The sequence below is a fragment of the Oryx dammah genome, unplaced genomic scaffold, assembly GCF_014754425.2.
Source record: "Oryx dammah isolate SB20612 unplaced genomic scaffold, SCBI_Odam_1.1 HiC_scaffold_26, whole genome shotgun sequence".
NCBI lineage: Eukaryota > Metazoa > Chordata > Mammalia > Artiodactyla > Bovidae > Oryx > Oryx dammah.
The window spans coordinates 17,097,062-17,121,521 of NW_024070210.1; the positions used below are offsets into that span (position 1 = coordinate 17,097,062).

At 50.4% G+C, this 24,460-nt stretch overlaps 1 protein-coding gene across 1 annotated transcript in view; it reads left to right on the plus strand.

Annotated features, from left to right (window-relative positions):
- LTBP2 (latent transforming growth factor beta binding protein 2) overlaps positions 1 to 24,460 on the plus strand; it is a 111,410-nt gene that overhangs the window by 27,010 nt on the left and 59,940 nt on the right. Inside the window, exon 4 of the mRNA XM_040226098.1 lies at positions 8,581 to 8,598. Coding sequence (XP_040082032.1) covers positions 8,581 to 8,598 — 18 coding nt within the window. The remainder of the gene's footprint in view (positions 1 to 8,580; positions 8,599 to 24,460) is intronic.

Consider the following 24,460-nt stretch of genomic DNA (forward strand, 5'->3'; position numbering starts at 1 on the left):
GCATTTATCCACGTGCTTGCTTGGCAGGTCATTCTGTCCCCTTGGACCCTTGAGTTGGAACTGTTTGACATCCCCTGTCCCGTCTTCCCAGCCTCTCCAGCTCCTCTTTTTCAAAGCCCAGTCCCACTTCCTCCAGAAAGCACCCCCTCCGTCGTGTCCACCCAGCTCTGACCTCCTGCAGCACATGCTTGGCCCACATCCCTGGAGTCTGTGCCCTGTGTCTGCGATCAGCCTGTGCGGCCTGAGCCCTGGATGTCAGTGCCTGTCTCAGGCTGGATGTCCGCACGCCGCCGCCTTGCAGAAATCGCTCCATCTGCATGGCTTTCTGTCACTTGGTCCCAACTTAAGAGTGACCTCACAAAGGGCCCACTTGGCCCTGAGCCCTCACCTTGCCCGGGAACCAAGGGCATCCCCGCCCCCGCTGCCGTGGGGAGGGGGCCACGCCTCCCGGGTGCTGCACTTCTTACTTGGCCTCAGGATGGTCAGTTCATTTGCTCCCTGGACCAGGAGCTCCCCGAGGGCAGAGACCACCGTGTTCTCCTCTTTCATGGACGTGTCCATGGTGCCTCACATCGCCCCCGGCACTCTGTAGTCAACACAAGCTGAAGGAGAACACAGATGAGGCGCGATGCTGGGGAGAGGAGGAGGCTGGGAGGGGAGGAGGATGAACTCTGTGAGGCTTTGGTCCCTGGGGAGGGTCCCCCGTGAGCGGGAGGCAGTGGAGGACGAAGGCCCGGGGTGAGGTCTCCGGCCCCACAGCAGGGCTGTCCTTTCTGAGCTTCACAGGCTCCCTGGCCAGGGACTACTGTGATGTTTTTAATGAGCTACAGCCTCCAGGCCAGCACAGTCTCTCTCTCTCTGCCCTGGCGCCTCAATGCCATGAAATCTGGGAAAGTCCGAGCGGCCCGCTGTCGGCCCAGCTGTGTTTTGCTTTGGGAGGCCAAGTCCCGCTTGCCTGGTGGTGTCAGACATTTCCTGTGAGCCTGGCCAGCTTTCCCAAGCAGCCTCTGGCCTCTCTCCTGATGGCAACTTGGACAGGCCTTTGGTGTCCAGATAAAGGGGGTGACATAAATGCAGTGGGCACTCTAGGAGGGCAGGGTGCAAAATGAGCAGGGAGGGGAGACACTGCAGGGGCTGGTGACGGCCAGAGGCTACCTTCAGGAGAACACTAGACAGAGGCCAAGAGACTCGTGTCTCAGAAGGAAGATGAGACGGGGTGGTGGTGGGGGGCACATAGGAGAGCCTCGGGCAGCAGGCAGCATGCCCTACGAGAGCCAGACATGGACTGATGTTGTCCAGCTGCAGCCTGGGCTGGCTGCAGAGGCCCGGAGACTCCCTCTGAGACTCAGGTTCAGACTTCTTCCCCAGGCTGGGCAGAGAGCCTGCCCCACCTGGGGAGCAGGAGCCAGGCAGCTGGGAAAGAGCCTCATGAGACTTGGGGAAGGAGGTGGTTTATGACAACCTAGGACGAGCAGGCCTGGAAAACAGTGCTTCACACCCGTGCTTCTCAGCCTGCAGTGGCATGTGACTCATGCTAACTTGTTAACATGCAGCCTCTGATTTGGCAGGTCTGGGGTCAGCCTCTCTATTACGATCTCAGGTGATGCTAATGCTGCTGGTCTATGGACCCCCTCCCACCTTGATGTGTGAGGGTCTAAGACTGTACTTTGGATTCAGAGACTCCTGGAGTCCAGTTCTGGATTTACCAGCTAGCTGTGTGACATCTGCTGTGCTCAGTCACTCCGTTGTGTCCAGCTCTTTGCGACCTATGGGCTGTAGCCTGCCAGGCTCCTCTGTCCGTGGGATTCTCCAGGCAAGAATACTAAAGTGAGTCCCCTTCTCCAGGGGATCTTCCCCACCCAGGGATCAAACCTATATCTCCAGCATCTCCTGCACTGCAGGCTGGTTTTTTACCCACTCAGCCACCTGGGAAGCCCTGGTAGCTCAGATGGTAAAGCATCTGCTTGCAATGCAGGAGACCCAGGTTTGATCCCTGGGTTGGGAAGATCCCCTGGAGACAGACACAGCAACCCACTCCAGTATTCTTGCCTGGAGAATCCCCACGGACAGACCGTGGGGTCACAAAGACACGACTGAGTGACTAACACTTTGTGTGACATCAGACAAATATCCCAACCTCTCTGAGTCAATATCTCCTGCTGATAGGATTGCAGAGGGGAGGAAATGAGACCATGTGAGTAGAGCATTTAGTACGGTGCCTAATATGAGCACTAATAAGACACGGGTTAGTGTTCAGTATGTGTTAACCATCAGTGGACAAGTTCTCTTTGCTATGGGGACTTGAGTGACAAAAAGCAGGCCAACAACTGGGACGCCTTGTGTGTGTGCGTGTGCAGACCTGCTCTAGGGAGAAACCAGAGCCCAGCCCCAGCCTCAGGGGTGGTGTGATCCAGCAGTGTCATCAATAGTGGTTTCTGGCTGGCTTGGCTTCTCCACCAGGACCATTCTCACCAGTCCTGTGGGGGAGTGGGGAGGGGAGGCATCACAGCATTTCTCAGAATGGGAGGGACCTCCACGGGGGCTGCTTCTTATTCTGGCCTGAGGACCTAGAGGCAGGGCCCTGGGGACATCCTCCGTGGGCTTGGTCAGCACTGGAGCGACAAGGGGCCTGGGGGACAGTGTTGAGGAGGATGGGAGGGACGGGGGGAGAAATGTCTGGGAAGCTCTGCGCCCCATGGCGACAGCTCTCAGTAGGCTGCTCCCTGAGAAGGCAGGCTTCTTCCCACTGTTCCTGTCCGCCTCTCCCTCTCCTCCTCTTTGCACACCCTGCAAAGTTAGATGTTTAAAACAATGCTGCGTGTGTGATCCTTCAGTTCTATAGGTCAGCCATCTGACACAGGGCTCGCCAGACTAATGGCAAGGGGTCGGCAGGGCCGAGTTCCCAGAGGCTCCGGGGCGGGGGGCTGGGTGCGGAGGGAATCTGTTTTCTTGCTCACTCAGGTTGTTTGTTGGCACAGTTCACTTCCTTGCAGTTGTAGGACTAAAGTCCTCACTTCCTTGCTGGTTGTCACTTGAGGGCCATCACATCTAGAAGCCGCCCACATTCCTTGGCTTGTTGCCACCTTCCTATCTTCAAAGCCAGCAACAGCGGGTGAACGCTTCACGTTTTAACTCTTCCCCTCTGCCTCCCTCTCCAGCTGAATCTCTCACTGACTCCTCTGCCTTCTTCTACCACTTTTAAGGGCATATATGATTACATGGGCCCCCTTGGATAAGCCAGACACCCCCCCCATTTTAAGGTCAGCTAATTAGCAACTGTAATTCCACCAGCAAACTCGATTTCCTTTTGCCATTTCATGTAATGTATTCAAAGGCATAACACGAGGGGACAGAGACCATGGGGGCCAGCCACACCCACACACTGCAGCCCGTTCCAGCTGGGACCCTTCTCCTGCAGTGTCACAAGCCCTCTTATCAAGGGTTTGCCACAAGGGCGGCCCTACATGAGTGATCTGGCCCCCAAACATCTCCAACATCAGCTCTTACCACTCACTTACTCTGCTTCTGCCACACGGGCCAGTGGGTTTTCTCTGCAATATGCCAGAGATGCTCCCACCTCAGGGCCTTTGCACTTGCTGTCCCCCCTCCCTGGAACACCATGTTCCTCTCCTAGGGCTGCCATAAGGACCACAAACAGAACGGCTTAAAACAACAGAAATGTATTCTCTCATAGTTCAGGAGGGAAGAGCCCAAAATTAAAGTGTTGGTAGGGTTGTTCCCTCTGGAAACTCTGAGGGCAACCTGTCCTATGCTTTCCCCCAGCATCTGACGGCTCCCTGCAATCCTACAAGTCCTGTGGCTTGTAGTTGCATCACCCTAGTCTCTGCCTCTCAAAATACAGGCTGTATTTTGTATGTGTGTGTTGAGGGGTGGGGATTCTTATAAGAATACCAGTCACTGGATTTAGGGTCCACCCTAATCCAGTAGAATCTCATCTAACCCTAACTAATGACATCTGGAACCACTCCCCCCATAGCCAAATAAAGTTATATTCACAGGTTGGCAGTTAGGACCTCAACATACCTTTTGTGGGGGCAGAGGAACACCCAATTCAACCTACATCAAACCTCTTCCCAGTCACATACACACAGGGCTCACTTTCTTCCCACTCCAAGACTTCCCTTCTCAGTGGGACTCTTGGCCATGTTCTCCTGATTGTATTTTACTTAAAAAAATTTTTTTGGAGTGCAGTTGCTTTACCATGCTGTGTTGGTATCTACTGTACATCAGAATGAATCAGCTATTGTTGTTGTTCTGTCACCAAATCTTGTCTGACTCTTTGTGACCCAAAGGACTGCAACTCTCCAGCCCTCCCTGTCCCTCACCATCTCCCGAAGTTTGTCCAAGTTCACATCCATTGAATTGATGATGCCATCCAACCACTGCATCCTCTATCAAAAGGTTTTAGGGGTCAGAATCAGCTATATGTATACACATATCCCCTCTTTTTTGGATTTCCTTCCCATTTAGGTCACCACAGAGCACTGAGTAGAGTTCCCTGAGCAGCAGGTTCTCATTAGTTAAGGATTTCATGCTGCTGCTGCTGCTAAGTCACTTTGGTCGTGTCCGACTCTGTGCGACCCTGTAGACCGCAGCCCACCAGGCTCCTCTGTCCCTGGGATTCTCCAGGCAAGAATGCTGGAGTGGGTTGCCATTTTCTTCTATGGATTTTATACATAGTAGTATATATATGGGGCTTCCCTGGTGGCTCAGCGGTAAAGAATTTGCCTGAAATGCAGGAGACCCGGTTTGATCCCTGAGTCAGAAAGATCCCCTAGAGGAGGGCATGGCAAACCACTCTAGTACCCTTGCCTAGAGAAGGCCATGGACAGAGGAGCCTGGCAGGCTGCAGTCCATGGGGGCACAAAAGAGTCGGACATGACTTAGCAACTAAACGACCACAGTGTGTATCTGTCGTTCCCAATCTCCCAGTTCATCCCAGTCCCCCTTCCCCTCTTGGTGTCCATACATTTATTCTCTTTGTCTGTGTCTCTGTTTCTCCTCTGATTTGAAACTGCACACCCCCAAACACTCCCTACTCCCTTCCCAACTATTCTTTTTCTTACCTCAGTAAAATGTCAGGCCCAGGAGGACAGGGGTTTTATCTCTTTTCTCTGCAATGTGTCTCCAGCACCTTGAACACGACTGGCTTAGAACGGAGTGGAGCCAGCAGGGCTGAGGGCAGCTCGACTCTCTCCCCGTCATCTTCACTTCTCACAAACCCTGCGGTGGGTTCCCAAAGTCCCCGTTCTGCTAACAAGGCTCGAGGGGTATGCTGGGCCTCTCAAGGCTCTTGTCTGTGGGGAGAGGGAGGAAGGGCAGGGGCATTGTGGCAGCTCCTGACTCAGGCCTGGCTGTGCCACTGGGCATGTGTGGCTGTGTGTGCCTGCAGGGTGGGCAGGTGTAGAATTCGCCTCCTGAAGAGGACCCCTGGCATCCTTCAACCCCATGTCTCCACTCTGGGCCCCCGGGGACTTCCTGATGTGTGACCTTTAACCTGCTTTGGCTGAGAGCAAGCCTGCAGACTTCCTGTAGGAGGTGCTGCCTCCCCTCGCCCCCAGGCCTCCTGCAGGGGCTGTAGGGACTCTGCCCCAAGGGGTGGTCCCAGCCACCACAGCGGGGACCCAGGCATCCTTCCTAACAGAATAACAAGGCATTTGCCCAGGAGATCAATGACTGGGAATCAAACCAGGTCCCTGGGAACAGGGCAGCAGGTGCAAGGAGGCAACCCCGCTGTGTCTGTGCTGGGAAAGCACTGGGCTTTGGGGTCCGGCAGCATTTAAACCCTAGTGTCCTCAAAAACTAGTCATGCAAGTTGCTTTACCTCACTGCAACTCAAGTTCTTCGAAGTGGGAACAGTGACGCCCATCTCTTGGGGTGGCTGTGAGAATTCCTTGAAATAATGCAGAGAGTGATTAGTGGGATGTCCAGAAAAAAATCTCTTACCATACTTGCCTACTTCCCATGTTTATGACAAACCAGTGAGATACCCCATTTGCCAGAAGGAGTTTTTCCTTCAACTCACAATCTGGGCTTACAGAAGGGGAAACTGAGGCAGGACAAAGATTGGCAGCTAGGGAGCGGGCCTGTCCTGGGGACCCAGGAGATCTTGCCTCTGGGCCAGGCGGAAGGCTTGCCAGGGTCCTCCGAGTTTGGCTCTAGCTGAAGCCACCTCCCTCCTACTGCCTTCTGCCGCTCTGGGCTCCAGCATCCTGCCACGTACTTCTGCTCCCTCCTGCGGGCAACACGATCCCCTGTTGGTCCTCTCTCCTTTTCATTCCAGTCCCTTGGACCCAAGATTAGTTTCTGATACACCTAGGACCTGATGAGAAATGGACTCATGCTAGGAAACCTTGGAGAAGCCCTTTGTCCTCCCCAAGCTTCAGTTTCCATATTTGTAAATGAGAAGCAACAAGTGGATTTTCTCTGAGGTCAAGAGCTGGTGGTGTCAGACTCTGGCCGACAGCTTGGCCATTTTCTATCCCCGATAGTGAAATGTGCTTATTCCCCCTTTACCCACTCTCATGGTGGTGACAAGGGTACATGTTGCCTTTCATCTGCTAAGGGCAGATCTTAGCTCTCCCTGACAGGAAGCCTCCAGTCCTCCTTAGCAAGGCTGCAGTTGGTTTAATCAGCCTGCATCGTTTATCCTGCATCACCTGCTCCCTCAGGGCCATCAAGTGGCGCCTCTCTGCTCTGTTGACTCAGCCCTGCAATCCCGAGTGAGTCAAGTCTTCAGGACCTCCGGGGGTTGAACTCCTTCCTTCCTTTTCTTTTCTTTCTTTTTTTAGTGGGTTTTTTTTTTCTTCTGATTTGTTTTTATAACTCTGAGCCCCAAGCTTGCCCCCTAGGGATTTTCTGGAATTCCCCAACCCTTAGGATCATGACTATACTATTTTGAAAAGATTTAGAAGCAGAGTATGCAATTTGACTTCCAAGCTAAGCCTCTAACTAGTCTGGGACCTTGGGCAACCCACTTAACTTCACTGAGCCTCAATGTCTCTATTTGTAAAGTGGGAGGGATCTTTCTTTCCTTTCTGGAAGGTTGCGAAGATTAACTAAAATAATGTGGGTGAAAGATGGATTTGTGAACTGTAATGTGCCTTGCAAATGCTGATTACTGCTATTATTTAGCAGTCCTGGCAGTGGGCTGGGTTATTTACTTATGCTTCCTATACACGCCTGAGTCGCATTCAGAAGCAGGCCTCCCTGACTACCTTTGTAAAGTTTTAACCTTTTAAAATTAGCCGAAGCCACTGGGCACAGCACTTGAGGCTGTGCTTCACATTATGGCCTCTGTGCCAGCTACCTCTCAGTTGTGCAGGGCACAACCTGTGCCACTGTGTATGGTGACCCTGAGCCTGGCTCTTTCCCAGAAGGGAGATATCTCCTATTTTCTTACTATTTAATATTGTAACCCCCCCAACGTGAGCATCCCCTCATGTGCTTCACTTTTTAATTTCCACATTACTTTCCATTTTCCACTTTCTAACAGAACATTTAATTTACTTGTTATGTTTATTGTGTATTGTCTGTTTTTCCCCAAGCATAGTGAGAGCTGTTTTGTTCAGTGGCATACCCCCAGCTCCCGGAACAGTACCTGGCATACAATAAGCACTCAACAAATAAATAATATCTACCATCACCATGTATCTTCTGCTGCTGCCTGGAGCCAAGAAAGTTGGTCTCAGGTCCCTTCCCTTCTGAGCTGACCCTCAGCCCATCCCCTGGCACGTTGTTGATCAGAAAGGGGCTCTCCCAGTCCTCCCAGCAGGTGGGTACCTGCTCACCCTGTGCCCTTTGGCCTTGGGGGTCTGGAGCCAGGCAGGTGGAGAGCAATGCTTCTCTCCTAAGGGTGGCTGGAGTGCAGACAGAGTAAGGCTTAGCAGAGCCTTAGGAGTGCCAGGAGTCTGGTGGGTGCTGCGGCAGCTGTAAAAGGGTCTCCTCCCGGTTCCTTCTATCTGTTAGGCCTTAGAAGATTCCCATGAATGCTCTTCCCTGGGGCTGCAGGTTTGGAAGAGGGAGGGCTCAGAGGGGAGTCTGAGGGAGACGCTCACTCGTGGGCCTCCAGCCAGAACAAATGGAAAGGGTTTTATTTTCCCGAGCCTGAAGTCACAGAAGCCCTGCTGCTGCTTTTTGAAGAGAGTAGAAGAGACCTGTGTCTCAGCTGAAAGCTTCCTTCACCTCCCTGTCCCCCCCACCCCTGCTGTTTGCAGAGGGTTCTGGAAACATGGGCCGCATTAAGGTTTCTGCACGGTCCCTTGGCACTCAACCCCTGCCAGCCTCACCTATCCCTGCCAGGCAGAAACTGCTTGGAGTAACGGGGTGGGTCTGAAGTGCTCTGTTTCCACCGCAGAGAGGAGGGGGCCAGGCTGTGTGTGCTGGATCTTCCAGCCCCTAGTCACACCCCAGATGTCTGTCACATCATAGTCTCTATGACAGGAACTCCAAGAATTGTGCAGTGCACAGCCTGTGCAACTGTATGTGGCGACCCAGGACCTGGCTTCTTCCCAGGAGGAAAGTGACTCCCATTTCCCCCATAAAGAGTGTTGCTTCAAGGCAGTCCTCTCCAGCTGGGTTTGGCTGCCGAGGCCCCTCCTATACCTCTCCAAAAGGGAGGTGGACCTTTAGACTTTGTGGGGTCCAGACATGCACCTCCCCAACCCACACAAATACCCGAGGGCCACGGAGTTGAGGGCCATGGCTGGCCTTAGGGTACCTATGCGTGAAAACAAAAGGACACAGGCTCCAGGTGGACAGTCTTGCAAGGCTTTTGCTCTAGACCAAGGGGGTCCGACAGAGGTCGTGGGTGGGGGGGGCGGTGTGCCTTCTCTCCAAGCAGCAGAGCCTGCACACCTGTTCCTTCCACCACGCTGGGCCCAGGGCAGACCTGTGTGTCGATGAAGAGGCCAGGCTCCAGCCTCTGAGTGCTCAAAGAAGAAGGGGGCCTGGGGCCTTCTAATACCTCTTCATTCCCACCCAGAGCAAGTGGGTAGATTAAAGGAAAATGGTTTCTGCTTCCTGCACATTTCTTTTCCTCCCTCTCATACTGAAGCTTGAAGGCGGACATCTGACATAAGGGGGCCCCGAAATCTCTGATGAAGGCTGCCTGACCCCCTTTTCTAGGATTATCCCAGAGTCAAGGATTATCAGGACCTTCCCTAGGTTGGGTTCCAGAAAGGGTCTCCCTCCTGGCCCAGCCCTGGCCCCAGCTCTCTGCAGATCTCTGAGATAGGAGCTGTTTACCTCCTGTTTGCCCCAGAGCCTGCAGCCAAGTGATGGAGAAAGCAACTTCATCCTCTAATTCTCCTTTCATCATCACACCAACAGGATCTACTGGCCCCTGCTCTGCTCCAGGCATTGTGTAGGTGAGCCACCTGCCGCTCCAGGTTCTCACCACACCAAAGTCACCAGCTCAGTGACACGCGGGAAGTGGATGCTGCACAAATGTTTTTGTTGAGCCCAGTGAGGGGAGTACAGCTGGATGGGGTGCTAAGTGTACCTGTCTCAGGCGAGCTTCCAGGCACAGAGGGGCAGGGAGGCTCCCCAGTGCTCCCCACAGCCCTCATCCTAGCCTCACCCTGAGTGGGTGTCTAGCTTTGTGGGTACAGTGAGGAATGTTTGGGTTCTGATTGAGTGGGGTGGAGAGTGGTCCCCAGGGGCAAGATCTCCAGCACCTTAACCAATCCTCAGAATGACCCACTGAGGAGGATACGCCCCAAGGAGGAAACGCCCCAAGGAGGAAATTGACAGGAAGGTTGTGGTCGACGTGAGGTTCTAGCTCACGATGGGGTGGTGGTTAGGTTGGATCAGAGTAAGTCTTTTGTGTGGTATTAGAATGCGGTTTCAACCTTCTTTCTGTGGTTAGGGTTGGGCTAGTGTTATGCTGGAGTAGAATTTAGGACTGTGGGTTTTCTGAGCGTGGCATGGTTGCTATTTTAACCTACCGTTGACGGAGCCTTACTGAGTCAGCCAGCCCTACCATGCAAAGCACCCTACAGGCACCACTTCAATTAATACCCATACGGAACAGAGGTTAAGAGCATGGGTCCTGAGTCAGACCTCATGTCACCTGATTCTGTTGCTCACCAGCCATTTGATGTTGTGCGAATCTCTTTGCCTCCGTGAGTCGAAGTGGATAAAGTGCTGAGTCAATAACTAACCGCTCAATACATGAGAGCTGAGACTTTTGTCTGTAACAGTCAGGGTTCCAGCAGGAAACAGATGGCACACTCCAAGGGGGCAGTTTGATAAAGGGTCTATTTGCAAAGGCAGGAACAGGTCAGAGGAAACAACAAGGGAAGCAGAGTATAGGGAAGCCCTGAGCCCTGTGGGTCTAAGGGGCAAGGGGTCAGTGGTCACCGGAACCCAGAGTAGCCACGGGTGAGGACCACAGCAGGCCCCTGGCAGAGGAATAGAGCCCCCGCCCCGCAGCCCCCGCCCACAGTGGCCCATCAGGAAGGAACTAGAGGGTCAATACCTCCACTCCCTCTGCCCTCTTGCTGGGGTCCCATGAGCAAGACTGGAAGACAGAGTCCTCCTATAGGAGGAGCCTCCTACAGCCCAGAGTGGGGTGGAGAGAAGTCCACAGGGGCAAGTGGGAGATACCCAGCCCCTTAGCCCATGCTCACAGTGATCCTATGAGAAGGATACTCCACAAGGAAGAACAGACAGGAAGGGGCATTCCAGTCCCACTCTGATCAAGACTGGATTCCGTGCTCATGGCCATTTTGCTAAATAACTCAAGAGCAGGTGAACTCAGGCAAGCACAGAGCAGCCAGCTTGGTGTGGGAGCTGCTGAGGACTGGGCTTGGCAAGGCATTTTGTGTTTTTTCAGAAAATTCCAGAAAGCTGGCGAGAGAGCCTGGAGAAGATTGTTGGGGCCATTAAAACGTTTTAATATATGCAGTTTCCAGCATCTGACTTAAAAATGTAGTAACAGCAAACATTTCAAGCTTGTGGCTGTACTCATAGCATTTAACTGACCAAAGTCCTCTAGGATTTTTGTTTGAAAGGAAAGGTTAGGGAGGGATGAAGCCAGAAGGGAACTGGAAGACAGTCAATGCTGTTTTTCACGTGCCCCAGGGGAATGGCCTTCCCATCCGGTTGCTTTGTACGAAACTGTGGCTGCTCAGAGAACGTTGCCCTCTGATGTGGGTGTGTGTGTGACAGAGAGAGAGAAAGGGAGAGACGGGGAGTGGGTGGAAAGCTGTACAGAGAGAACATGCCTCAAAAATCATAATGGAGATTTTTCAGGCCCTGTGAATTCTCCTTTTGAGCTCAAGTTTTCAAATATATATCAGGTTTCACCTCTTGTCCGGGACGCAGAGGAAGTTTCTGATTTATGGGTCCAGTAGTTTTTCCAGTTATGCAATCTGTAAATCTGCCATCAGTTAATTAATTTGCCACTGTCAGAAAAGGCACTGTAAGCTTCCCAGGTGGAAATCACTTTACCAAAGTACAGCGCTATTATGATAACAGCAATAAAAAAGGGACTCTGAAAATGTATACTTGTTTCCACTTGTGGAATTAACTGAATCGGTGTCTTAGCCTTCCCCCTCCAATCACTGGCATGCACACACACACACACACACACACACCACACCCCACCTCTGGAGAGCAGCTAAGGAGGAAGATTTAAGCCTTGGAGGGCAATTTCCCAGAAAAGGATTAGAAAGGGAAAATGGGTGAAATGCAAAGTCATCCGATGACTGTGGTTGTGACTGGAGATTTAGGACTCAGAGGGGTGTGTCTGTGCATCCGTCTGTCTGTCTGCAGATGACATAGTGAAGATTGCTAAATGATTTCCAATAACGAGATGTAAAAAACACATAGTTTCTTTGTTGGCCACATAGCTGTGGTTTTGTGTCCGTGATTCATTGTGGAAGTGCGTAGCTGTGACAGGCATTTTGTGGGTTTTTTTTTCTTCTTTTTTGTCCTAAAAAAATATTTGTGAAAGGTCTAAAATTCAAGGAAGTCCAGTGCTTTTTGAAAAAAAAAAATCCCCATTCTTTGCAAAATGAAAATTGCAAATCAAAACCTCTGGAGCTACCATATTCCTGCTTCCAGTTGGTCGCCCTCACCGCAGTTTCCTCCTGGAGCCTCAACCCCTCACTGCTACATGACCTGTTCACCCAAGGGTGCACCAAGCCAGCAATGGGTGGGGGTTGCTTCAGAGGCCTCTGGAGGGTATCTGGTCCTGTGAGGGCTGGGGGCATCCTCTTGAGACCCCAGGCAAGCCACACTGTTGGGTACCAAGCTGATTCTACATTGCCTTCTTTTTCTGAGGTCCTTGGGTCAAGGTCAGAGCCCATACAGCAGGCAATAATAGTGTGTGAGGGAGCAATCATGACATAATCTATGCCTTATAGCTAGATAAGTCTGGGTTTAGACTCTTAGCTCTGCCACTTAACAGTTATGCTGTCCAGAACAAGTGATTTGGTCTCACAAGCCTCAGTTTTCTCATCTGTAAGATGGGGATGCCCACCACTAATAGAGTTGTCAGGAAGAGTTACTAATATGCATAAGTGAATCTGGCACCTTTTAAGTGTCCATGAATGGCACTCATCTTATTTGTCCCCACACTTCGGGGTTACTGAGACTTTTGTTTATAGCAACAGGAGTAACTGGAAACTCTTGAGAATTTGCCCACACTACTTGAAGGTGTCTCTGGTCCCGAGGTTTCCCGTCATAGTCAAGGGTAAGCAGCAGGTTGGGGAATGCCATCCACCAAAGGTCCAGCACTCAGGCTTTGAGACCCCTCCCCAGCCCTCCCTGCTGTTGGAGAGAGTGGGCAAATAAACCGTTTCTCTCTCTGTGCCTCAGTTTTCTCTTCTGTAAAACAGAAAGTGATAGTTTTTATAACCTAGGATTGCACTAATTAAGTAGCTCTCAAGCATAAAGAGCCTAGTAAAATTTTTAAAATGAAGTGCCTCAAGCAGATGTCTCGCACATAATCAGTTGGTAGGTTTGGGATGAGCGAAGGCTTCTTCCCAGGTCTTTTAGAAATCTGGTCCCAGGGTAGAGTTCCAGACCCTGGTAGGGCAGGCTGGTTGCAGGCTGCCAAGACTTTGTCCAGCCCCTGAGAAGTATATCCTTGACCCAGGCACCAGCTGCCTCTGTCTACAGCAAGCCTGTTCGGGCAGGTCCAGAAGTGGGTAAACTCATCTGAGGTTGCAGGCCTGTGTTTGCTGTCCAATTAGGCAGGCCAGCTAAGCTGTGTGTGTGTGTGTGTGTGTGTGTGTGTGTGTGTGTGTGTGTTGGGGGCAGGTATATGTGGAAGGGAGATGGGTCCCAGAGACCACAGGCTGGGAGCTCTGGATTCAGGAGGTGGGTATCTCATGGCCAATTTGGTGGTGGTGAGAGGTCCGTATACCAAGTTCCTCAAGGCTTTGGGAAGAGGTCCAAGCGCAACCTCCCCAGCCTAAAGGCCTCTCCTCCTCCTCTGATCTGTGCCCAAAGGCCCTGACTCATGTTTTCTTTCCCTTCACCTCTTTACCTCCCCAGCCTCTTCCTTTTTTCTTGCACTTCTTTGGAATTCATACAACGCCAGCCTGTGGTGAGGGTGGAGGTGCAGGGGAGGGAGGAGCGTGATGAACTTTGGAGTCCGGTAGGCCTGGTTTGGATCCTGGGTTTTGTCAACCGTGAGACCCATGAGCTGGGGGCCAGTGACTTACTGCCTCCACAGCGCATGTGCCCCACAGGTGCTGGGGAGTGAGCCCCGCTCCCAGGGCTCTGGGGACCTTTCTCAGGTGATGTTTGTTCCGTGCCTGGGACGCCGTAAGCACAGCAGTTACTTGACCCAGGTGTGTGTGTGTGGAGTCCTGTGGCTCCAAGACTTCACCACCTCACCCCCACCACCCCTGGGGGGAACCTCAAATGCCCTGGGAGGTAGGGGTTGGGGAGGGAGTGCTCTTGGCCAGGCAGGGGGGGCTCCAGGGAGGAATCGTGCAGGATTGCCTTCCTAAGAGACCATTTTTAATCTTGTTCCTCCCGGATAAAAACACCCCCAGGCTTACCTTTCATACATGAGATTCAAAACATAAGGCCTGGACTCTAGGCTCTAAAGCTCAGTCCCAAAGCATAGCTCTCAAGTCATGATGTAGTGTACAGGCCCCGGGTCCAGATGAGAGGCAGGTTACCTGTGTCCGATGCCCAGCTCTATTAGTTATGGGCTGTGTGACTTTAGGCAAGATACCTAGCAACTCTGCCTCACCTGTAAAAAAGGCATAATAATAATACCCACTTCGTCATATAATGATGATTAAATTCATTTATAAAGTGCTTAGAAAAGTACCTGGCAGATACAAGCGCTGTATAGCTACTTGCTATTATGTATCGTCATCCTTGGGTCTTCCCTGGTGGCTCAGCGGTAAAGAATCTGCTTGCAGTGCAGGAGATACAGGAGATGTTGGTTCAATCCCTGGGATGGGATGATTTCCTGCAGGAGGGCATGCCAACCCACTGCAGTATTCTTTCCTGGAGAATCCCACGGACAGAGGAGCCTGGTGGGCTACAGTCCACAGGGTCACAAAAAGTTGGACACGACTGGGTGACTTAGCACGCAAGCACAGCTGTGGGCCCAGCATTGTGAGGACTCCATGAAAGACATAAAGAGGGTACAATCCAGGCCCCTCTTCTCCCTTCTGGGGGTCTGTGTCCCTGGCCACACCACAGCCCTTTGGATGGTCCTGCTGGACCAGAAGGAGGGGAAAAGGTGATTGCCTGGCAGGTCCCCACTTGGGCAAAACGACACTTGTGTAGAAACTGAGGAGCATGTCCTGGGTCCCTGGGCAGCCCCTCAGGGTGCCTTCTCCTCCCCGCTCTGCCCCCTTGAAGTGCCTAAGGTGTGATCTCTGGGCCTGGGCAGCCCTCTCTGGCTTCCTGCCCAGCTGCCTGGCCCCTCCAGGAGAGGAAAAGGGTGATGCAGCCTCAAGAGTCGTGGGCTGGGCAGTTGGTGAGGCCAGCCGCCTGCTCAGCGGTAAAACGTCCACAGTTGACTGAGGCATCAGGGATCCATGGAGTGGAGTGCAGTGAGGCTCAGAGAGGTTTCTGGACCATTGGAAGACTGAGGCAGCACCCATGTAAGGCTGCTCCAGCAGCGGGAGCCAGGCCTCAGTCTCCGGGTGTGCACAGCTCTTCCAGCCTCTGCCTCTTGTCTGCCCACAAGGAAGCAGGGTGCTGCGTTCTCTCTCGAGCCGCACGGAGCAGAGCGGGGTGCAGTTCTGGGCAGGGAGGCTCCCCGAGTTCTGCCCCTTCCCCATCCGTCAGCCTGGCAGGGGCATCCCCTGGGTGCTTGTGCGCAAGCTCCAGACCTCTCGGACCTGGGTGTAACCTCAGAGAAAACTCCAGGCGCAGACCTCAGAGCAGGGGGAGGTGACTCACAGGCGGCCACCTGGGTGGGACTGGGTGGGGCTGGGTGGGAACCTCAGGCTGACCAGTGGGCCCAAAGGAGTCAAGTGAGTGGGCATAGCAGGACCAGCAGCAGGGAAGGTCTGGAGATACATGGGGGGACCTTTTGGGAGGGCAGCGAGGCATGGGGGTGCCAGTGTTGGCGAGGCAGCATCCTAGGGCCAGACAGCGGGGGCGGGGAGGGCCTGGTTCCCCCAGGATCAGCCCACTGACCACGTCACCTCCCTTGTCTCTCAAATGTCACGGCCCAGAGCCCCATCCCGGGCGGGAATGCCTGCTGTTTCCTTTCTGGTATGGGAGGGGGAGCTATTCGATTCCTGGGACAAGATGGTCCTGTCTCTCCAGGGACCACCATGTCACTGGGGAAACTGTGGCTTTTTAGAGCCATGTCCTTCCTCAAGCCATGCTGAAACCTGCTCCCTGTCATGATCCTGGGACCATGTCTTCTGAAAATCCCGTCTCTTTCCTGCCACATCCTCCTGCCATCTGATGACAGATAATACAGTGTGGAGGCAGGAGAGTAAGGTTTAGGAGGGTGCCGATTCCTCCAGGCCAGGCCCGCCAGGGAATGCAAGGGCCTGGGGACAAAGAGTGCAGTGAGGGTAGCCAGGGGAAGCTTTGAACCACATAGCTCCAGGCCGGAGTAGACTTTTGGGGTTCTACTCCCACTCCTCCACTTTCTACACTGAGCTGTCCAATACAGTAGCCATCAGCCCGGAAGGGACTATTTAAATTTGTATGTGTGTGCTGTCACTCCAGCCGCGTCCAACTGTGTGTGACCCTATGGACTGTAGCTCACCAGGCTCCTCTCTCCGTGGGGTTCTTCAGACAAGAACACTGGAGTGGGCTGCCTTTCCCTCTCCAGGAGATCTTCCCAGCCCAGGGACTGAACCCGGGTCTCTTACGTCTCCTGCACTGGCAGGTGGGTTCTTTACCACTAGAGCCACCTGGGAAGCCGTCTTTTAATTTAATTTAACGTCAAACTCAGTTACTCAGTCACACTAATCACATTTCCAAGTTCTTCAAAGCCACAAGAGGCTAGTAGTTAGCATATCGGAGGGCGCAGACTCTAGAGCATTTCCACTGTCAAAGGAAGTTCTATTGGACAGTGTAATTCCAGTTAAATGATCCTGGACAAGTCCTTAACCTCTCTGTGCCTCAGTTTCATTTTCTGAAAAATGGGTTAATAATAGTAGCTAACCCCTAAAGTGATTGTGAAGATTAGATGACATAGTGCAAATATAACAATTAGCACACAGCACAACCAATGTTCATTATTATTGTCTAGGACAAGTGGGACAGAGTTCAAGTTCTCCCCTCCTTACCGTGACACCTGGGAACCCACCAATTCTGGCAACTCTGATACCCAGAGGCTGGGGAGTGGCTGCTGTCTTAGCCAAGCCTAGGCCTCACCTGCTTGGCCCCCAGACAAAACATCGCCATAAATCAGCAGGCTCCTGGCTCTGTGACAAAGCCATAGTGTCCCCTCTTCTTCGCCCCCCAGAGCTGGGTGTCCCCTTGTTCTCTGTGGAGGCAGGGTAGATTTGCAGCAGGGGGCTAGAGTGTGATGTCTGGAAGCACTCCCTTGGGTCTCTGGGGATTTGGCACAAGGGTCATCTGATCGTGAACTGGGTGTGAGACCTGCTTGGCCAGCGAGGAGGAGAGAGGGAGCAAAGTATTGTGAGGGCTTCCCCGCTGCCTCCCGAGGACCCAGATTCTCAGGAGGTACCAAGGCGTGTTTACCTATAAGAGCTGGGCTTTCAGTCCTGGGAAGGCCAGAAGCATGCCTCTAAGCAGAAGGCCACGAGTTGGAGCCACGCCCTCCTGTCTTGGTGTTCTCTCCTCTCCCCTTCTACCTCTTCAATGCCAGCGTTGTTGATTCCCAGGCCCCTCCTCTGCCCGCCTTTATTTTCTCTTTTACTCCCGTGTTTCTCGAAGGGTTTCCGTGTCAGAGGACCTGGCAGTCATAAGCAATACCATGAACGATCAATGCAATCAATTCCATGATTAGAGCTGGGGACAGTTTTATTAGCAGAAACTATGACTGTCGTCTGTGTGCGCTAAATAAAAACCCGGCTCTAGGCGCATGCACGGAGCCCTGAAAAGAGCAAGCCATCGAGTGAAGTACAATGGGCTGTTGCCACATTTTCCCGTCAATATTCCTTCACTGCTTGTTCACTGGCTTTATCGTGTGCTAGCAGACAAGCAGTAGCAGATGCCAAAGTTTGGAGGCAAATTTATGGAAGCAAAACCCAACACTGAGACTCGTCTGTTCATTAACATATTTCCCTCTTTGAAACTGAGATGTGGAAGCAGACGCAATGCCTCAGTCCAGCAGCGGAACTCTGGACTGGTTTGTCATGCATACTCTCTCGGAATGATATCATCCCTGAACCCCCAGCTCTCCGCCGGGACTCCCTTGACTGCGTCTGCAGCCCCAGCTCCTCTCCCGAGTGCTGCAGCCCAGGTGTTTCCATCGGAACATCCATCCTGAGACACCAGCACTCGTCAGGTCCCAAACTGAGCCACTTCTTGGCTCTCTCCTTGAGATCTTGGCTCTTGGATCGCCCTCCACCCATTCGTCTGAGCCACAGCTGGGAACTCTTTATGTATTAAATATCCTTTGAATCCATGCCCTCTTCTTGGTCCCGTCGTTGGTCCCTACTAGCCTAGACCATAGCCAAAGCCTTCCAGCTGGCCTTTCAGCCCTCCCCTCTCTGGTCTATCCACCAGCAGGCAATCTTTCAACAGAATAATAAACATTCGAAAAGCCCATCCCATCATGTCCCAGCCCTGCTCAAAGACCACTACCATCTCAAGACTGGTATATAGCTCCCCCTGTACCCTTACACCTTTGCTGGAGTGCTGATTCCCTTGCTTAGTCTCCACTGGGGCAGAGGGCAAGACAGTCTTTGCCATCCTTGGACCTGGATGCCTGGCATGTGGCAGGCCTTCAGTAAAAGCTTCCTGAATGAGTGAAAGAGGGTGGGCTGCTCCAAAATCTCTAGGGACTCCCCCTGACCCATGCAATGCAGCCCAGACACCTCCCTGATATTTCAAGCCCTCGACCATATGAACCCAAACCTATTCTCACAGCCTCAGTGAAATGGCAATGGAGAAATGATAAGTGGTAGGGCAGCTGGAGCATAAACTTACCTGGTTTGTTAACCTGGCTTCAGTACTCATGAGTTCTGCGATCTTCAGAACTTCCCTGCCCTCTGTTTTCTTGACTGTAAAATGGGGATAATGAGTAACTCTCAGGGTTATGGAGAGGCTTTCGTGAGATAATGCATGTGACATGCACTGTTGGCACACAGCCTGGCACGGAGCAAGCATTCATTAAACTGTAGCACTCGTTTATTCCCCTACCACCCACTTCCCACTCCCCCACCCACCGCCTGCCAACACACACACACACATGCACACACACACATAGGAAACCACTTATTAATTCCCAGGGTATCCTTCCAAGGTTGCTTTAGGAATATGCAAATAAATTCAACATGTATCCTTATTTTCTCTATTTTTACACAAAAGTTTACATGCCCCACAGCCAGAGTCAGCAAACTTCTTCCATAAAAAGCCAGATAGTAAATATTTTAGGCTTTGTGCAACATATGGTGTCTGCAACTACTCAGCTCTGCCATTGTAGAGCAAAAGCAGTTGTAGACAATGAGTGTGGCTGGATTCCAAATTAAAATGTATTTATGGAAACTTAAATTTGAATTTCGTATCTCTTTCTCATGTCATGAAACATTATTCTCCTTTTGATTTTTTCCAACCATTAGAAATATAAAAAACAATTGTTAAGTCACAGTTTGTACAAAAACAGTCAGTGGGCCAGATTTAGACTTTTTTTTTTTACTTTTCTATATATCTTGGAGAGCTTTTCCTATGGGTGTAGAAGAGCTGTGTCTTTCTGTTTTGAGGGCATAGGACTCCATCCCATGGATGTCTCTTAGTTTGTTTAACCAGCCTCCTACTAAAGGACACTTAAATTGTTTCTATTCTTTACAAAATATTTTGCTCTTACAAAACAGGGCTTCTATGAATGATCTTGTTCATCCATCACTGTGGACATTTACAGGTGTCTTAGGGCAGATGTCCCTAGAGGTGGAGCTGGAACATCAGTTGAGGTGTGTGATTTTGCGGGGAGAGGGAAACAAAACGGAAAGGTGGACAGAGCCAAGCAAGGACTGGTTCTGAGAAAATCAAGCCGAGGCCTAATTGAGGGTGGAGCTTGGAGAGTTGTTCCGCCTTCAGGCGAAGGGGTGGGGCTTTTAAACTTCCGGTTCCGGCAGTCATTAGTTTCATGGTCATGGTGGTGGGAGGAGCCTGTGAGTTGGTGTCCTTCCGTCAAGGAGAAGCCAGTGTGGGGTGCACCCTTCACGGAGTGGAAGGGACAGGGAGGCCGCAGGCGGGCCTGCAAGGGCAAAGCATCGATGCACTGGGGTGTGGATCAGTTCAGTTCAGTCGCTCAGTCGTGTCCGACTCTTTGCGACCCCATGGACTGCAGCACGCCAGGCCTCCCTGTCCATCACCAACTCCTGGAGTTCATTCAGACTCACGTCCATCGAGCCGGTGATGCCATCCAGCCATCTCATCCTCTGTCGTCCCCTTCTCCTCCTACCCCCAATCCCTCCCAGCATCAGGGTCTTTTCCAATGAGTCAACTCTTCGCATGAAGTGGCCAAAGTACTGGAGTTTCAGCTTTAGTATCATTCCTTCCAAAGAACAGCCAGGGCTGATCTCCTTTAGAATGGATTGGTTGGATCTCCTTGCAGTCCAAGGGACTCTCAAGAGTCTTCTCCAACACCACAATTCAAAAGCATCAATTCTTCAGCACTCAGCTTTCTTCACAGTCCAACTCTCACATCCATATATGTATCAGGGTCTTTTCCAATGAGTCGGTTCTTCGCCTCAGGTGGCCATCAGGTAGGGTGTGGATGGGCATTGCCAAATTGCTCTCGATATAGGCTGTATCGATGAACATTTCTACCAGCAGCATCTGAGAGTACCTGTTTCTTCAGGATCTCACCAAATTAGTCTGTTATTAAACTTTTGGATTTTTTGCTCGTCTGATGGATTGAAAAGGGCTACCTGCGTTGTTTCCATTTACACATGTCAGAATGAGAAAAGTTGAGCATATTTTCACATATTGAAGAAATATATGGGTCTTTCCCCCCTGCCATGAACTGTTCATATTCCTTTGCTGATTTTTCTTCTAGGGCTATTGGTCTGTCTTTTCTGTTTCTAGGAGCTCTTTAAATCTTATGAAGATTGGTTCTTTGTCTGTGATATAAATTGCACATGTTTTTCCCATTTTGTCATTTGTCTTTTTACTTTGTTTAAAGTGGTTTTGGCCAAGTAGAGATTTTTTGATCATAGAGTTGTCTGGACAAGTAAATTATATGTTATGTAAAACAGCTAGAATGAAGTCTGCTACCTGGTAGGCATTGAAAGGATGTTTTTTCCTTCCCTCTCCTCCATTCTGTGCTTTATCCAACTGTGCTCATTATCCTTCCTTAAATATGACCCATGCTTCCTGCCTTCATGTATTTTCTTATGTGGAATGTCTTCCTCTTCATTTTGGTCTGTGAAAATCCTACTCATCTCTTAAACCCTAGCTCAAATATCATGGTCTTTCTTACATCTGAACTCTTGTACATCTGTTAGTCGTCAGAGTTCACCTTGGATCCTAGTAATATGGACACATTTATCATGCTTTTCCTGAGCCTCGGTTTCCTTTTCTATAAATTGGAGTTGCTGGGGAAAAGACTGATTTGTTTTTATTACAAAATAATACATGTTTACTGTAAAATTGTAAAAACAATTTTGTTTTTACTGAAAGACAGGTATAAATATGGAAACATAAAGTTTACACATATACAGACACTCTCATCTCCAAGGGGCAGTCACTGTTTACAGATCCTTCCAGACCTTTCCTATCCCTTATAAATATCTGTAGGGGAGAAAGAGAATTTTTTTTTTCCAAACAAAAACCTGGAAGTATACTGTCCATATTATTCTGCAACTTACTTTCTTCATTCAATAAAATAATGGGATACCCTTGTGGCTCAGATGGTAAAGCGTCTGCCTGCAATGTGGGAGACAATGGTTTGATCCCTGGGTTGGGAAGACCCCCTGGAGAAGGAAATGGCAACCCACTCCAGTACTCTTGCCTAGAAAATTCATGGATGGAGGAAGCTTGTGGGCTACATTCTGCAACTTACTTTCTTCATTCAATAAAATAACATAAGACGATGCATTTAAAGCATCTGGCTCAGTGCTTTATCCATGGGAGCTATAACTATTCAATGCACCTTGTAGTGGTGTTTTTAAGCTTTCTTTTGGCAGCAGAACACTTAGTAAACAAAATGGTATATGTGTGTTAGTCGCTCAGTCATGTCCAACTCTGTGACCCCATGCACTGTAGCTCAGAGGTTCTTTTGTCCATGGGATTTCCCAGGCAAGATAATGGAGTGAGTAGCCATTCCATTCTCCAGGGGATCTTCCTGACCCAGGGTTTGAACCCAGGTCTCCTGCGTTGCAGACAGATTCTGGTCTGAGCCACCAGAGTGGAAGCCCCTTTGCAGAGTGGAGCCAAGGGTCTGGTGAAAGTGGGTCAAGTGGAGGGCACAGAACCCCTCACCCATCGCCTCCCCATCACTGTTAGGAAGCCAGTGTGCTAGGTAGGATGTGAGTGTATCATGTTTACTGAATGGCATTATTTTGGGTGTACAATGTCCAGGGAGTTTTCACTCAGCTTGCAAGATCCCAGCCAACTGGGACTGGGAGGTTTTCTTCCCAAATATGTTGAAAGAGCTCGAGCATTCTCAGGCTGGAGCAAATCTTGGTGAATCATGTAGCCCAGTGGTTCCTGCTTGGTTCCATGCTGGTCTGTGATGGAGACCAGCATCTGTTTTTGTTGGTTCATGAAGAAATGAAAAAAAGTCAATGAGGTGAGATGTCCATGAAGTTAAGCTTATTCCTTGCAGAAGGGAAAGGCAACCCACTCCAGTATTCTGGCTTAGAGAATTCCATGGCCACAAAGAGTCGGACACGACCAAGTGACTTTCAAGCTTATTCAGATATTTCTTATTGCCATTGAAATATATTTTCTTTCATAAAATTATGGTGGTAATAATTAGTAGTTGTGTGTGTGTTTTAATGTCTTACCTAAATAAAAAGTTGGCCAATTTATGTCGGTCCCCTAAATTTGTTTCAAAATTTTACTGATCCATGGAATTCTGAAGTCTAGAGAGAACTGTTTCAGTCCATCGTGGCAACTTTGCCAGGACCTCCCTAGAGCAATCCCAGACAGCCAGTCTTGTGCCAGGCAAGTCTGAGAACCACTATCCTATGATGAAATTGCAGCAGCTCTTCCAGGGCTGAGAGTGCACAGAACCACACCCTGCACAGCTGAGAGTGCCCAGTCCCCCCCCATCCTGGGGACTGTAGTCCAAGGAAGTCCCTTTCTCAGTAACATTTTCACTTGCCTCATTGCCACCAGTCTCTGGGAGCCAGAGTTGAACTGAGAACTCAAACTTGTTGTTGTTGTTCAGTTGCTAAGTCACGTGTGACTCTTTGTGACCCCACGGACTGCAGCATGCCAGGCTTCTCTGTCCTCCACTGTCTCCTGGAGTTTGCTCAAATTCATGTCTATTGAGTCAGTGATGATATCTAACCATCTCATCTTCTGCTGCTTCCTTCTCCTTTTGCCTTCAATCTTTCCCAGCACCAGGATTTCTTTTTCCAATGAGTCAGTTCTTTGCATCAGGTGGCCAAAGTTGGAGCTTCAGCTTCAGCATCAGTCCTTCTAATGAATATTCAGGGTTGATTTCCTTTAGGATTGGCAGGTTTGATATCCTTGCAGTTCAAGGGACTCTCAAGAGCCTTCTCCAGAGCGATGCTTTGAAGGAATCAGTTCTTCAGTGCTCAGCCTTCTTTATGGTCCAATTCTCACATCCATACATGAATACTGGAAAAACCATAGCTTTGACTATACGGACCTTTGTTGGCAAAGTGATTTTTCTGCTTTTTAATATGCTGTCAAGGTTTGTCATAGTTTTCCTTCCAAGGAACAGGTGCCTCTGAATTTCATGGCTGCAGTCACCATCCGCAATAATTTTCGAGCCCAAGAAAAGAAAACCTGTCACCGTTTCCACTTTTTCTCTTTCTATTTGCCATGAAGTGATGGGACTAGATGCCATGATCTTAGTTTTTTGAATGCTGAATTTCAAGCCAGCTCTTTAATTCTCCTCTTTCACCCTCGTCAAGAGGCTCTTTAGTTCGTCTTCACTTTCTGCCATTAGAGAGGCATCATCTGCGTATCTGAGGTTGTTGATATTTCTCCCAGGTCGCCTCCCTCCCTGCCCACCTCCACAGACTGGGCTGGGGCTTATGAAGGGAGATCATGGTCTCCTTCTAGGGGTGCTTTCAGCACAAGACATAGGACCTATGAAAGAACCAAGGCTTCCTCCTTGGCTGTGAGCCTCTCAGGAGTTAAGACTTTGATTTCTGTCATTTAACTCAAAGTTCCCATCACAGCAGTAGATGACAATAGATTGAGCTCAGAAGGCTGTGGTTGTTAAAAATGTGTTGCCACCAGATTAGTCACTTGGCCCTTTGTATGTAAGAATGCTTGGACAATGTAACAAGATATTTGAGGTGTCTTTTATTCCCCTTAGATGGAGAAGAATTTTTGATGGTTTGGGGAGAGATATTTAGCACTTTTTTTTCTTGTTCATGTGAGAATTCTGACATAGTTTTCAACTTGTGAACACTTATTTATATTTGCAAAATAATCAGATGGTCTCACTGTTTCTCTTGGTCTTCACCACAGTCCGGTGAGGTGGGTGTTACCCTTCTTGTTTTAGTGACCGCTCATGTGGGAGGCGGAACTGACATCTGCCTAGCCCAAATCCTATCCTCTCTCCTCTGTAGACAGGTCTTTCTACGACTAGGGAATTTTTTTTTTCCCCTTCTCTGCAAAGTTGAACTGTTGGCCCTGAAGGGATTTGAACTCA